Raw genomic sequence first — 15,183 nt, 5'->3', positions numbered from 1 at the left:
ATTGCTAAGGAGCAAGTTTAGGAGGGGAGGGAAGGGAAGGGGGTAAAAAGAAGAGTTTAGAAAAAGTTGGATTTGAGCATCTAGGTGATATACCCAAGTTGTATGTTGTTGGCTGCATAGGTCTAGATCAAAGGAGAATCACCGGGCACATGACCCCTACTTTTAAAAATAACAGCTAATAACAGAAACTTAATAATCTTTAAGATCTATTTGTTTTATCTCACATTCTCTCTGATTACACAGTGAATTTCTTCAGTATAACTAAATAACGTATTAGAATGTTATCAAGCTCTTTAAATGCTTTAATAAATCCACTTTCTGATTCTTTTTTTTTAATTTAATTTTTATTTATTTTGAGAGAGAGGGAGGCAGACTCCCAAGCAGCCTCCGCAGTCCATGCAGAGCTCGATGTGGGGTTCAAACTCATCAACCGTGAGAACCGAAATCAACTGAGCCGAAATCAAGACGCTTAACTGACTGAGTCACTCTGGCGCCCGATTCTTCCTGTCCTGATTCACCTCCCCCCTCCCCGTGCAAACAGACAGAAACATAATAATTTATCTTATTGATTAGTTATGATAATGTCACTTTGGAAGTCATGCTATTTCCTTTTTTCTCTATAAATTTTTATAAATTTTCAGTGAGATTGAATTTATATAGCTTTATATGGAAGCTTGACTCCTGGTTTTTACTGGTACTCTATTTTGTTTAATCATTTAAATATTAGTATCACCTCTCTGTGAGGAAAATAGACTTAAACTGTTTTGGTTTTGGCAGATCCAGAGAATGCTACAGTAAGGGAAGGTGCTCATACTATTGGCTAAAACTACTATTTTGGGTTATCTATGCATTTGTCCCTGTCATCTATCTTTGCACTGATTTCAAAGAATCTCTGTATATTTAAAACGAATTACTTGTTGAGTTGTGAGGTAGTATTACAGAGGGAGCTGCTTAAATACTTTTATTTCAACTACTATAAAAAGTGTCACTTGGAAAGTACAGAGATCGGCAGCTAATTCTCTCGTTGTGGTGTCAGTTTATTTTTTTGGGTAGCATCTGTTGCTGTGCATAAAATAAATGAGTTAACTTGTCATTTGAATTTGAATGTGTCTGGCTGATAGTGAATTCCAGTTGGGACGATGTGGAAAGTTACCATTTATATGGCAGTAACTTGTAGGATGTTTTCTTCCTCCATCTGCCTTACAAAGACCGAACAATGTCTGGTAAATGACTTGTGAGTGTAGTATTATTGGAGGCGACATAAAGGCTGGATAAATATGATATCGAAATTATTTTTAGGGCTTTATGGAATTTATTTTTTAAACTCAACAGGTGTTTTCAAAGTAGGCTGGAAGCTTATAGTAAGTGGATCATTAGCTGGTATACAGGGCTATTCAAATTGCCTGTGAGACTGGGGTAGTCCTCTCCTCTTTCTATGGAAGATTCTTAAACTTGCTGACCATCTAAGTTAGGTAACAATTCCACGTACCTTGCATTCTTATTCCTTACAACCTGTGTTTAATTTACCTTTACTTTGTCTTACAAATTTTTAGTGCTGTGGGAATCTGAAACAGGTGAATTGAATAAATCACATTTGTACTAAAATAGTAATATTTTATTTGTAAAACAAAAACATGACAAACCATTTGAATCATACTTTGGCTTTAATAATTTTGTTTGAATTTGCCACTTGAAAACTGTGATTTCAATTTTACCTTAAGCTGTACAATATAGAAAGGTTGCCATATTATAGACTTTTTTCTGTGTAAGTAATCTGTGGATGTGGATGAGTTTTCTCAGTTGCTTGATTATTATTTTCCTGAGCGACTGCTAACAGAGAGTATGAGGCCCGCCTGGAAAGGTACAGTGAGCGCATTTGGACCTGTAAGAGTACCGGAAGCAGTCAGCTAACACACAAGGAAGCCTGGGAGGAGGAACAGGAAGTTGCTGAACTGTAAGTAATAGAAGCATTGCCCTTCTAGCACCATCTTCAAATTATTGGGAAAGAGGGAATGTTAACAGTAAAGCAATATTTGTATTTAAATTTATGGGCATACATTAGAATACATTAGTATAATGTATTGGTATCTGAGTCCCTTTGCCTAGTGGCATTTTGCTGGTATCAAAGTACATGGAATATATCGTTGTATGTACACTTATTTAGGGTATTTACCAGGCTTTTAAGTGTTCTTGCTCTATAGTTTTACCTTGTAAATATCCTGGAAATGTTCTAAGCAAAGGAAGCTGACACAATTTGGAAGTAATACAGAGGCAGCAAATTAGAAAATTTTCTTTATTTTGTGGTCATTTGAAATTTAGGACAGTCTTTACAGCGGCTATCAAAAAAAAAATTCACAGTTTGGGGTGCCTGAGTGGGTCAGTCGGTTAAGCATCCAACTCCTGATTTTGGTTCAGGTCATGATTTCATGGTTCGGGAGTTCAAGCCCTGCATTGGGCTCTGCACTGACAGTACAGAGCCTACTCTGGATTCTATTTCCCTCTCTCTCTGCCCTGCCCCTGCTCTCTCTTCTCTCTCTCTCTCAAAATAAATACATAAACTTAAAAAACACTTGTGTATGTTGAAAGTGCCTACTCATATGGGTATTCTCTCAGAAAACACTCAGAATTTGGGCAGTAGGAGCTTGCAAAAGATACATGGAAACTAGGGGTGATGATAAAACAGAACTCTTTTGGGAATTGGGAATAGAAACTTTCTGTGGACTTTTCATTGACTTCTGTTGGTAGCAGATAAGCAGAGAGCATACAGTTTAGTAATCTAATACTGTTCTGCTTTTTTGCTGGTGTAATGACACTAGGTGCAGTTAAGACCTAGTTCTAGTAGTGGCTCCATCACTGACTAATAATTAGTTGAGTCTTACATTGTTCCATTTTGGGTTAGTGTTATTACTTTAAAAGAAATTGTTTTTAAATGTTTATTTATTTTTGAGAGAGAGAGGGAGACCAAGGATCTATCTGAAGTGGGCTCTGTGCTGACAGCAGAGAGCCCAATGCGAGTCTCGAACCCAAGAGCTGTGAGTGAGATCGTGACCTGAGCCGAGTCATGCAGCTGCTTAACTAACTGAGCCACCCAGGCCCCCCTAAAAAAAAATTTGTTTTTTAATGTTTATTTATTTTTGAGAGAGAGAGAGAGACTGAGTGCGAGAGGGGGAGGGGCAGAGAGAGAGGGAGACACAGAATCCAAAGCAGGCTCCAGTCTCCGAGGTGTCCGCACAGACCCTGATGCGGGGTTTGAACCCACAAACCGTGAGATTATGACCTGAGCCAAAGTTGGATGCTTTGCTGACTGAGTCACTCAGGCACCCTGGATTAACACCCTGGATTAGTGTTAATTACATATGTGTCTTGTTTAGTGTACTAGACCAGGAGTTGTGCAACTTTATCTGTAAAGTGTCACTTAGTAAATATTTTAGGGTCTCTGTCTCAGTTATTTGTCTGTGACATTGTACAGTGAAAACAGCTATAGGTAAAATGTAAATGAATGTGAATGGCTGTAAATAAAAGAAAATTTTATTTACAAAAACCGGTGGTCGGCTGAATTTGGCCCTTGGGCTTTTGCTGACCCCTACAGTAGCTTGTGGACTTTAAGAAGAAAATCTTTTTATTTATTTATTATTATTTTTTAAATACAATTTATTGTCAAGTTAGCCAACATACAGTGTGTACAGTGTGCTCTTGGCTTTGTGAGTAGATTCCCATGATTCATCACGTACATCCGGTATTCATCCCACAAGTGCCCTCCTCAGTGCCATTACCATTTTTCCTGCCCCTGTGCCCCTCATTAACCCGCAGTTTATTCTCTGTATTCAAGAGTGTCTTATGGTTTGCCTCCGTCTCTGTTTGAAAGTATCTTTTTCCCCTTCCTAGCTTGTGGACTTCTTGAGGGCAGGTCTCATATTTGACTTATTCTTGAATTGATTACAGTGCTGAGACACTATCCTCTGCACTATATGAGCACTTACTGTTTGCTTTTTGCAAATAGAGATAATGTTGCCTTCTCTGGGTATCTTTTTGAGACAAAAAGTTGTGTGTGTGAAAATTATATGTAAATAAAAGATAGTAACCATTAACCTACAACAAAGAGTATGAAGAGTACTGAAGAGGAAATCAGTTATTGTTACTCTTTGGGAAAAATCCAAAGAGAATCCATAAAAAACTGTTAGGAGTAATAAGAGAATTCAGTTTCAAAATATAAATAAATTGCTTTCCTCCACACAAAGAGGCAGTGGGAATTTAGAGGGTAGAGACTAACCTGGAATTGTTAGGGAAAACTTCATGTGGCTCTATGAGGAAGGTAACACTTGAAATATAGTTTGTACCAGATTATGGAAGACAAGATGAGCTATTCATATTTAATTCTGTGAACAATAGGAGGACAGCAGTAATTTTTGAACAGGAGAGAAACATGGGATGGATTTGGTGATTGATGTTTAGGCTTTGAGATTAATCTGGGAACTGTGTAGGAAGAGTTCAAGAAGGAAAAGCAGGTGGGAAGTTGATGTGGGCTTGCTAGGATAGTATTCAGGTAGAGAGTGATGGCATTATTGGGAATAGAAATAATGAGTTGGAGTCTGTAATCCTTCCTGAAAAGAGGGTTTTGGGCCATAACTTTGGAAAACTGCTACAAACTTCTTGAAAAGTCATAATACTTAGGGTATTTAAGATTTTCAGAAGACCTCCAGTAAAGAAACTGTAGCTTGGTTTAACCTTGTGGATCTCAAACTTACTTGATCCAGCAGAGTGAAGTTCTAAAGAACACAGATGGGGGAATGTTTTATGTGATTTGATAGTGAACAGAATATAGAGAATGATGAGAGGGATTACTGAAAAAGTATGATTATACAATTTTTATTCAAGAAGAAATCTTTTTTTTTTTTTTTTTTTTTGGTTTATAAAAGTAATGCATACTTGTTTAAGTATGTAAACACTATAGAGTTAGTAAAAGAATCTGAACATCATCGTCCATCCTCACTCCCCAGAAGTAGCTGTGGACAATGAAGTTTTAAAAAGCTTGGTGACTGGGAGGCTTATTATTAAGCATTTATAGGGGCCAGGAAAGGCCTCATGGAGTTAAGGAAGTCTGAGGACATCTTTGGAGGATGATTAAGCTGGGAGGGAGGATGGTGGGGAGAGGACAAAGGTAAAAGCCTTAACAAAGGCAGGGAGACTAGAAGCTTATTGATTGGGACTGGGGAAAAGCAGATATAACTCAGGTAAATTTTAAGGCAGTATGGTAAGAGATTTTAAATCTAGCAGTCAGTTGGAGGAACATTTTTAGTTATGAACAGAGTGGGAATATGATGATAGTAAGCCTAATACTTGGATGTGTATGAATGTTCTCATGCCTGGTCCTTCCTTGCCTTGCAACACAAATATTAATTGATCTGGCCAGAACTGGAGATCTTAAATTTTTTTTTTTTAATGTTTATTTATTTTTGAGACAGAGAGAGACAGAGCATGAATGGGGGAGGGTCAGAGAGAGAGGGAGACACAGAATCTGAAGCAGGCTCCAGGCTCTGAGCTGTCAGCACAGAGCCCGACGCGGGGCTCGAACTCACGGGCTGTGAGATCATGACCTGAGCCAAAGTCAGACGCCCAACCGACTGAGTCACCCAGGCGCTCCCAGAACTGGAGATCTTAATGAGTTTCCATTTAGATTGCTTCCCATTTTCTGCTATCATGAAGAATCCAGCAATGACCATCTTTGTGTACATGTTGACACTTTAAAAAAATTTTTTTTTAACATTTATTCATTTTTGAGAGTGAGAGAGACAGAGCATGAGCAGGGGAGGGGCAGAGGGAGAGGGAGACACAGAATCTGAAGCAGGCTCCGGGCTCTGAGCTGTTAGCACAGGTCCTGATGCGGGGCTCGAACCCATGGAGTGTGAGATCATGAAGCTGAAGTTGGACGCTTAACCGACTGAGCCACCCAGGCGCCCCAAGTTGACACTTTTGATAATTGTCAAACTGCTTTCCAAAAGAGTAGAAACCTAGGCTGTCAGCTGTGCATGAATGCACATTGCACTCTTTCCTTGCTTATACTGGGCATGTTCGTGAGTTTAATAAGTAGAAAGTAGCACTTAATTGTTTCACTTTTGCAAGAGCTTTGGAGTTCAAGTCATGGTTCCAGTCCTTCCTGATTTATTTTCCTTACTCATAAAATCAAAATTCTACACCCCTCCTGAGGCATTGTGGGTACTAACTGAATGAATGCATAGGGAAGCATTTTCTTGATGAAGGTGTAACACAAATAGACTCAAGTTAGTCTTCTAACAAAAAATGGGCAAAGGGTATGAATAAATAATTCATACCTGAAAAAGGAAGTCTACTATAAAAACAAATGGGAAAATGTTCAGCCTTACTGATGATGTGCCTGTTACTCTTATTTTCCAGATGAGAAAATTAACCTGGATGGGTCCATCTGACAGAGTTCTTTACCAGTTCCTTATTTGTCCTGTGTGCCACATGGTTTTTAATCTTTGTGTTCCCCAGTGCCTCACTTAGCTTTGCTAAAGAAATGTTTGAATGAATTTGAATTAATTCTCTAGATAGGTTTTTCTGCATTTTCTTGGTAACTAATAATGTGTTTGTTTAGTTTGAAGGAAGAGTTCCCTGCCTGGTACGAGAAACTTGTTCTGGAAATGGTTCACCATAACACAGCCTCTCTAGAGAAGTTAGTAGATACTGCTTGGTTGGAGATCATGACCAAATATGCTGTGGGAGAAGAGTGTGATTTTGAGGTAAGTACCTGCTCCCCCCTTTTTTGGTACAATTTGACTCCATAACCATATGTCAGGATTAGAGCTTCTAGTATAGATTATAGAGTACATTTCTGTGTGCAAAATTGTGTTATATTTGAAGTTTGCTTTGCTTAGTGTCAGATATTATAAGGGTCAAATTTTAGAACCATAATCATTGTTGGGAATATTTAACATTATGTTAATATTACAAAAATTGTTACACTGTGTACTGCTGCATCCTTGTTTTCCTTGTTTTAGCCCTTTTTGATAACTGCTATCTTGACTTTTTTTGGTTGTGTAATTTTTTCATACTTTGTTTCAAAGACTTTCAGATGTTTAATCCAAATCTGTGGTACCAAAAGCAAAGAATGTCATTTCACTACAATAGTGAGCAAGTTGACTTTTTTCTTTCTCTGCTAAATTTGTTTTTTGTTGTTGTTGTTGTTTTTGTTTTTTTAAATTTTTTTGTTTTTATTTGAGAGAGAGAGACCGAGCAGGAGCATGGGAGGGGCAGAGAGAGAGGGAGAGACAATCTGAAGCAGTCTCCAGGCTCTTTGCTGACTGCACAGAGCCTGATGAGGGGCTCTAACTCATGAACTGTGAGATCATGACCTGAGCCTAAGTCGGATGCTTAACTGACTGAGCCACCCAGGCACCCCTGCTATATTTGTTTTTTAATTTTGTAGCCCAGATAGCACAAGGATAACTATTACTAAAGTGATAACAACCTAAAACTAAAGCAATCCCTGTATAATCCTTTGAAAGCTTAAAGTAAGATTCAGGAGTAAGGGAACTAACATTTGTTAAATATCTATAGTGGACACTAGGCTGGTTGCTTTACCATAGTGTCTTGCAGAATATGCACAGAAATGTTGAAGTAGTAAATAGGCTCAAATATCTATCTATCTATCTACCTTTCTTTCTTTCTTTCTTTCTTTCTTTCTTTCTTTCTTTCTTTCTTTCTTTCTCTCTTTTGTTTTCTTCCTTCCCTCTCTCCCTTCCTCACTCATTCACTCACTCAGATATTTAAATAGCATGTTCAGAGGCGCTTGGCTGGCTCAGTCGGTGGAGCATGTGACTCTCGATCTCCGGGGTTGTGAGTTCAGGCCCCACATTGAGTATAGAGATCACTCAAAAAAGAAAATTAAATACAAAACAAAACTTGTTGATATTGATGTTTCAGTTAAGAGTGATTTCGTCTGTATGTAATGAAGTAGTTAACTAGCAGTGCCCAGTACTTCTCAAGCTTTAGCCTAAATAGAATCACTTAAAGGACTTCTGAATATACATTCTTGGGTGCCATCCCCTGATAGTTTGGTTCAGAAGGTCTAGGATAGGCCCTAAAAGTATGCAAGCTCTAGGGTATGATGATGATACTCTGTGGATAGCATTGAGTAGTATAGCATTGGTTTAGGCAGTGAAAACATTTGGTTATCTCATGTAAGTCTTCGAGGTGGGTGACACCAGATGTGGCGTAGAGGTTGGGAAATATTGTCAAGGACCTATGCTTTGTATCTTTCTGCCTTTCTGCTTTGGGCTTCTCAGTGTATTGGTTTTGTCCTTAGCTTTGGTGCCTCTTGGTTGTGAACTTACGACTGTATTCATAGTGAGAAAATGCTTATATAAGCATTGTAAGAAAATTGTAAGAAACAGGAGGGAGTGGGTACTGGAACAAGAAGAGAGTAATGTAGTTGTGGAAGAGAAGAGTATTTCGGTGGTAAGGTGTGACCCATTTCATAGGGAGATGGGAGTAAATACCCCGACATCACTTTTCTTCCACTATCTGATTTTCTGCTCTTGTTTCCCATGGGTTGAACTCACCAAAATCTAGAGGACAAGGGAGCCCTTTGATGTAGGCCACAAAGATCAGCCTGTATAAGCCCAGAGCAAGGTAGACCAGAATGGAGACAGATTTGGAGTGGCACGAGGAAAATATGCTGTACACATCTGGAAGGTGAAAGAGGAAAAGTTTGACAAAGGGGGAGAGAGAAATTAAAATTGGGGAGATCTGTATGCCCATAAAACGTATGAAAACATAGTGATCCAAGAAATCAAGTAAAAAGTATAGCAGGACCATTTTATACATATCAGATTAGTAAATAAGAAAAAGTAAAAATAATGCCAAGTTTTGACAAGAATGTGGAACTATTTTGATAAACACTCAACATTATTGAAGACAATTGAATGTGCACATACCTTTTGACCAAGGATTTTTTTCTTAGATACCTTTTTTTGTTGGTGTTTTTAAATGTTTATTTTACTTTTGAGAGCGAGAGAGAGAGAGAGAGAGAGTGGGAGTGAGGAGGAGCAGAGAGAGAGGGAGGCAGAGAATTCCAAGCAGGCTTTGCACCCAATACAGGGCTTGAATTCACAAAACTGAGATCCTGACCTGAGGTAAAATCAAGAGTTGGATGCTTAACTGACTGAGCCACTTAGGTGTCCCTGAATATCATTTTAATAACTAATGTCGAAGATCTTCTCATATTTTTGTTGCTATCCTTTTATATATATTTCTTTTGATGAAGTGTCTGTTCAGATGTTTGTCCATTTTGGGGCGCCTGCGTGGCTCAGTCGGTTAAGCGTCTGACTTCGGCTCAGGTCATGATCTCACGGTCCGTGAGTTCGAGCCCCGCGTCGGGCTCTGTGCTGACAGCTCAGAGCCTGGAGCCTGCTTCAGATTCTGTGTCTCCCTCTCTCTCTGACCCTCCCCCATTCATGCTCTGTCTCTCTCTGTCTCAAAAATAAATAAACATTAAAAAAAAAATCAAAAAAAAATCTTTGTCCATTTTTAAATTGGATTGTTTTCTTGTTTTTGAGTTTTGAGACTTTTTTATTCTGGATACAAGTTCTTTATTAGATCTGGATACAAGTTCTTTATTTGCTCCCCACTAGGGCTTGTGTTTCATGTTTTTTGTTTTTTAATGTTTATTTTTTTGAGAGAGAGAGAGAGTGCAAGCAGGGGAGGGGCAGAGAGAGAGGAGGACACAGAACTCGAAGCAGGCTCCAGGCTCTGAGCTGTCAGCACAGAGCGTGACATGGGCCTCAAACTCATGGACCATGAGATCATGACCTGACCCAAAAGTCAGACACTCAACCTACTGAGCCACCCAGTCGCCCGTTGAGGCTTGTGTTTTGATTCTCTTAACAGTGTCTTTTAAAGAGCACAATTTTTTTAGTTTTCGTGATGCTGAATAGAAAGCAACTGTACCTAGTGGTATTTGTAATTATTTAATATAAATGATCTAAACATTTAAGTTAAAAGATAGAAATTGCCAGATTGGATAAAAAAGCAAGATGCAATTATGTGCTGCCTATACGATGCAAATAGGATAATGGTAAAAAGATGGAGAAAGAGATATCATCTTAACATTAAATAAATCTGGGGTCGCCTGGGTGGCTCAGTCACTTAAGCTGACTTCAGCTCAGGTCATGATCTCATGGTTTGTGAGTCCAAGCGCTGCATTGGGCTCTGCACTGAGAGTGTGGAACCTGCCTGGGATTTTCCCTCTCTCCCTCTGTCTCTTCCCCTTCCCCCAACTCTCTCTCAGAGTAAATACATAAACTTAAAAAAAAAAAAGAATTCTGGAATGGCAAGGTGCCTGGGGGGCTCAGTAGGTTGAGCACCCAACTCTTGATTTTGGCTCAGGTCATGATCTCGCAATTGTGAGATTGAGATTGAGCCCGGTGTGGAGCTCTGTGTTGGGCTTGGAGCCTGTTTGAGATTCTTTCTACCTCTCCCTCTGCCCCTCCTTCCCTGCTTGTGTGTGTTCTTTCTCTCTCTCAAAAAAGGAAAGAAATCTGGAATGGCTATGTAAATATAAGACAAAGTAGATTTCAGGGCAAAAAGTATTACCATAGGTAAAATTTTAAAAAAAAATTTTTTTTTTTTTTTTTTTTTTTTTTTTTAGTGTTTATTTTTGGGAGAGAGAGAGTGTGTGAGCAAGGGTGGGCAGAGAGAGAGGGAGACACAGAATCTGAAGCAGGCTCCAGGCTCTGAGCTGTCAGCACAGAGCCCGATGCGGGGCTTGAACTCAAGAACTAACTGCAAGATCATGACCTGAGCTGAAGTTGAACACTTAACAGACTGAGCCACCCAGGCGCCCCTACATTTTTTTTTTTTAATTTGAATTTTAGTTAAGAAATATTTCATAATGAGAGGGGTCAGTTTTTTTAAGAAGACACAGCAGCCCTTAATGTTTATGCATTTACTAATGAGTTTTTCAAGATATATGAAACAAATGGATAGAGCTGTAAGAAGAAATAGATATCATAGTTATGGTTGGAGTTTTCAACACCTCTCTTCTCAGTAACTGATAGAAAATGGAGACAGAAAGTCAGCAAGAATATGGAAAACTTAAGTTAGCATTATCAACCAATGTGACTTAATTACCATTTATAAAATACCTGATAACTACAGAAGAGACATTCCTCTCAAATGTATAGTTTACCAAGGTGGATCATACTCTGGGCCATAAAATAAATTGAAAAGGATTCAAGTCCTACAGAGAATATACTGTGATGAAAATGGAATTACATTAGAAATCAATAATAGTTGTCTGGAAACTGCAAATAATTGGAAATTACAAATAATTGGAAACTAAATAACATACCTTTAACTTACTCAGAGTTAAGGGAAAATCAAAAGGGAAATTAGAAAATGTTTTGAACTGAATGTGAATGAAGGCATCTGGGTGACTCAGTTGGTTAAGCATTTGACTCAGGTGATGATCTCACGGTTCCTGAGATCAAGCATGCTTGGGAAATTCTCTCTCTCTCTCTTCCCCTCTCCCACTCTCCCTCCCGCTCCCTGCTTGGATGTGCGTCTCTCTCTCTCTCAAAATAAATAAACATTAAAAAAAAAAATGAAAACACAATATATTAGAATTTGTGAGATGTTGCTTATGGTAGGGCTTAGGAGAAATGTATAGCACTAAACAACCAAGCAACTTTAAACAAACAAAATAGAAAGTTCTCAAATTATTGACTTCTACCTTAAGAAATTAAGAAAAAGAAGAGCTTTCAAATTCAAAGAAAACAAGAAGAAAAGATTTAATAAGTTTAGATCAAAGTGAAAATCAGTAAAATAGAAAACAGGAAAGTCGTGCAACCAAAAGCTGGTAATTTGAAAAGATCAGTGAAATTGATAAACCTCTAGCCAAACTCTCAGGAAAAAAAGAGAGGATACAAATTAACCAATATGAGGAATTAGATGATGTCACTACAGTCTACATATATTGACAGGATTAAAAGAGAATGTTAGGAGCATCTTTATGCCAATAAATTTGACAACTTAAATGGACAAATTCCTTGAAAGATACTATCAAAATGCATTCAGCAAGAAATAAAAACCTTAACAGTCCTATATCTATTAAAGAAAATGAGTTTGTAGTTAAAATTGTCTGGCAAAACTCCAGGCCCAAATGTCTTCATTGGTGAGTTCTACCAAACATTTAAGGAAGAAATAGCACCAATTCTATCCGGACGTTTCCAGAAAATAGAAGAGCAGAGGGAGGAGAGAATTCTTTGCACATTATTGTATGAGGTCAGTATTACCCCAATACTAAGACCATATAAACACATTATAAAAAAAAACTATGGACTAAGGCAAAAAAAATTTCTGTGTTCACAAAACTCCTGTGTGAACATAGATGCAAAATTTCTTTATTTTATTTTTATTAAAAAAATTTTTTTTTAATGTTTATTTTTGAGAGAGACAGAGTGCAAGTGGGGATGGGGCAGAGAGAGAAGAGGGAGACACAGAATCTGAAGCAGACTCCAGGTTCTGAGCTGTCAGCACAGAGGCTGACGTGGGGCTCCCACCCATGAACTGTGAGATCATGACCTGAGCTGAAGTTGGATGCTTAACTGGCTGAATCACCCAGGCACTCCTATTTTTATTGTTTTTATTTTTAGAGAGCAAGAGAGAGACCACAATCAGGGGAGAGGGGCAGAGGGGAGAGAGAGAGAGAAGGAGAGAGAAAATCCCAAGCAGGTTCCACGTTCAGCACAGAACCCAGCTCAGGGCTCGATCACGCAACCCTGGGATCATGACCTGAGGCAAAATCAAGAGTTAGAAGCTCAACTGACTGAGCCACCCAGGTACCCATAGATGGAAAATTTTCTAATCAAAATTTTAGCAAATGAAATGCAACACTTCCTTAGGAGAAGGATAATTCATCATTACCCAGTGGGGTTAATCCTCCAAATGCAAAGTTGTTATAAATTTATGTATAATTCTTTTTTAAAATATATTTGTAAATTTACATCCAAATTTGTTAGCACGTAGTGCAACAATGATTTCAGGAGTAGATTCCTTAATGCCCCTTACCCATTTAGTCCACCTTCCTCCCACAATCCTTCTAGTAACCCTCTGTTCTTTATATTTAAGAGTCTTTTGTGTTTTGTCCCCCTCCCTGTTTTTTATGTTATTTTTGCTTCCCTTCCCCTTATGTTCATCTGTTTCGTATCTTAAATTCCTCATATGAGTGAAGTCATACGATACTTGTCTTTCTCTAATTTTGCTTAGCATAATACCCTCTGGTTCCATCCACATTGTCATAAATGGCAAGATTTCGTTCTTTTTGATTGCTGAGTAGTACTCCATTGTATATATTTATGTACCATATCTTTATCCATTCATCTGTTGATGGACATTTGGGCTCTTTTAAATTTATAATTCAATTAAGAACAACCAAGAAAAACTATATGGTCATCTCCAGTTTACACAAAGAAAGCATTCAACAAAGTCTGACATTAGTTCCTAATAAAAACTTATAGCAGGGGCGCCTGGGTGGCGCAGTCGGTTAAGCGTCCGACTTCAGCCAGGTCACGATCTCACGGTCCGTGAGTTCGAGCCCCGCGTCAGGCTCTGGGCTGATGGCTCAGAGCCTGGAGCCTGTTTCCGATTCTGTGTCTCCCTCTCTCTCTGTCCCTCCCCCGTTCATGCTCTGTCTCTCTCTGTCCCAAAAATAAATAAACGTTGAAAAAAAAAATTAAAAAAAAAAAAAAAAAAAAAAAAAAAAAAAAAAAAAAAACTTATAGCAAACTGCAAATAGAAATTTCTTCAACCTAAAAAAAAAAAAAAAAAAAAAAAAAGAAATTTCTTCAACCTGATAAAGGATATTTACAGATTAGTCACCAGCTAGCATTATACCTAATGGTAAAAGACTGAATGCTTGCTCTCCCACTCCATTTAACATTGTATTTGAGGTTCTAGCTAGTTGTATGTCAAGAAAAGGAAATAAAGGGCATCTAAATTGTAAAGGAAGAAGTATAGTTATCTTTATGTGTAGACAGCATGATTGTCCATGTAGAAAATCTGGAATCTCCCATAAAACCTCTTAGAACTAACAAGTGAGTTTAGCAGGGTAGCAGGATATAGGGTAAATAATACGAAAACCAATGTTAGCAACATGCAATTGGAAATTGAAATTTAGAAAGATCAGTACCATTTATGATAACATCAAAAATATGCTATGCTCTAGGAGTAAATCTGACAAGAGGCATACAGGACCTAGACACTAAAAATTATAAAATGTTTCTGAGAGAAATTAAACAAGATCTTAAATGATGGAGAGAGATATTGTCTTCATGGGTCAGAAAACTCAGTATTGTTAAAATGGCAGTTCTTCGCAAAGTGATGTGTAGATACACCACAAATGCTATAAAATCCTAGCAGCTTTTCAACTATACTCAAATTAAAAAATTATTTTAAAAAATCCCAGAAGCTTTTTTATAGGAACTGTCAAGCTGATTGTAAAATTCATGTGAAAATGCAAAGAACTTTGACAAAGAACAACCAAGTTAGAGGTATAATACTGTCTGATTTTGAGCCTTATTTTCAAGTATTAAGGTGATATGAAATTGTTGTAAAGATAGACTAATAGATTCATTGGGACACAATAGCATCCAGAAATAGACTCCTATACGTCCATCCATGCATACACACGCTGCTCATTTTTGATAGAGTTAGATGATTAAGTGAAGAAAAGATAGTCTTTTCAACAGATGATTCTAAAATAATTGGATATTCGTATGTATAGTTATATATTTATCAAAGATATTATTTTTAAGTAGTCTCTACACCCAACGTGGAGTTGGAACTTACAACCTCAGGATCAAGAGTTGCATGCTATTCTGACTGAGCGAGCCAGGCACCCCTACATAGTTGATTTTTTAACAAAATGGAAGTTCTTGAACTGTGTTTACACATATGTCAGGTTAGTGTAGTGATGGCCTTTTAGCCTTAGTACATCAGTACATGAATTATGAACTAGATTGTGATCATTTTATTTTTTAAGATATCCTATTGCCGTTTAGAAGTCTGAGAAACAAAGTTGGGAAAAAAAATCACAACTTGGCTACTTTTTCAGTGGATTTTTTTTGTCAGGTGAAGTGGGATATATATTGGATAATATATTCTAAA

The 15,183-nt window shown here is 37.9% G+C and overlaps 1 protein-coding gene across 1 annotated transcript in view; it reads left to right on the top strand.

The window, feature by feature from the left end:
- Window positions 1-15,183, top strand: part of BAZ1B (bromodomain adjacent to zinc finger domain 1B) — a 72,750-nt gene that overhangs the window by 6,768 nt on the left and 50,799 nt on the right. Inside the window, exons 2-3 of the mRNA XM_042921057.1 lie at window positions 1,838-1,954; window positions 6,614-6,758. Coding sequence (XP_042776991.1) covers window positions 1,838-1,954; window positions 6,614-6,758 — 262 coding nt within the window. The remainder of the gene's footprint in view (window positions 1-1,837; window positions 1,955-6,613; window positions 6,759-15,183) is intronic.

This window comes from Panthera leo, chromosome E3 (genome assembly GCF_018350215.1).
Source record: "Panthera leo isolate Ple1 chromosome E3, P.leo_Ple1_pat1.1, whole genome shotgun sequence".
Taxonomy (NCBI): domain Eukaryota; kingdom Metazoa; phylum Chordata; class Mammalia; order Carnivora; family Felidae; genus Panthera; species Panthera leo.
Note: the sequence above shows the minus strand (reverse complement) of the source record. Positions and strands in the feature narration are given on the sequence as shown.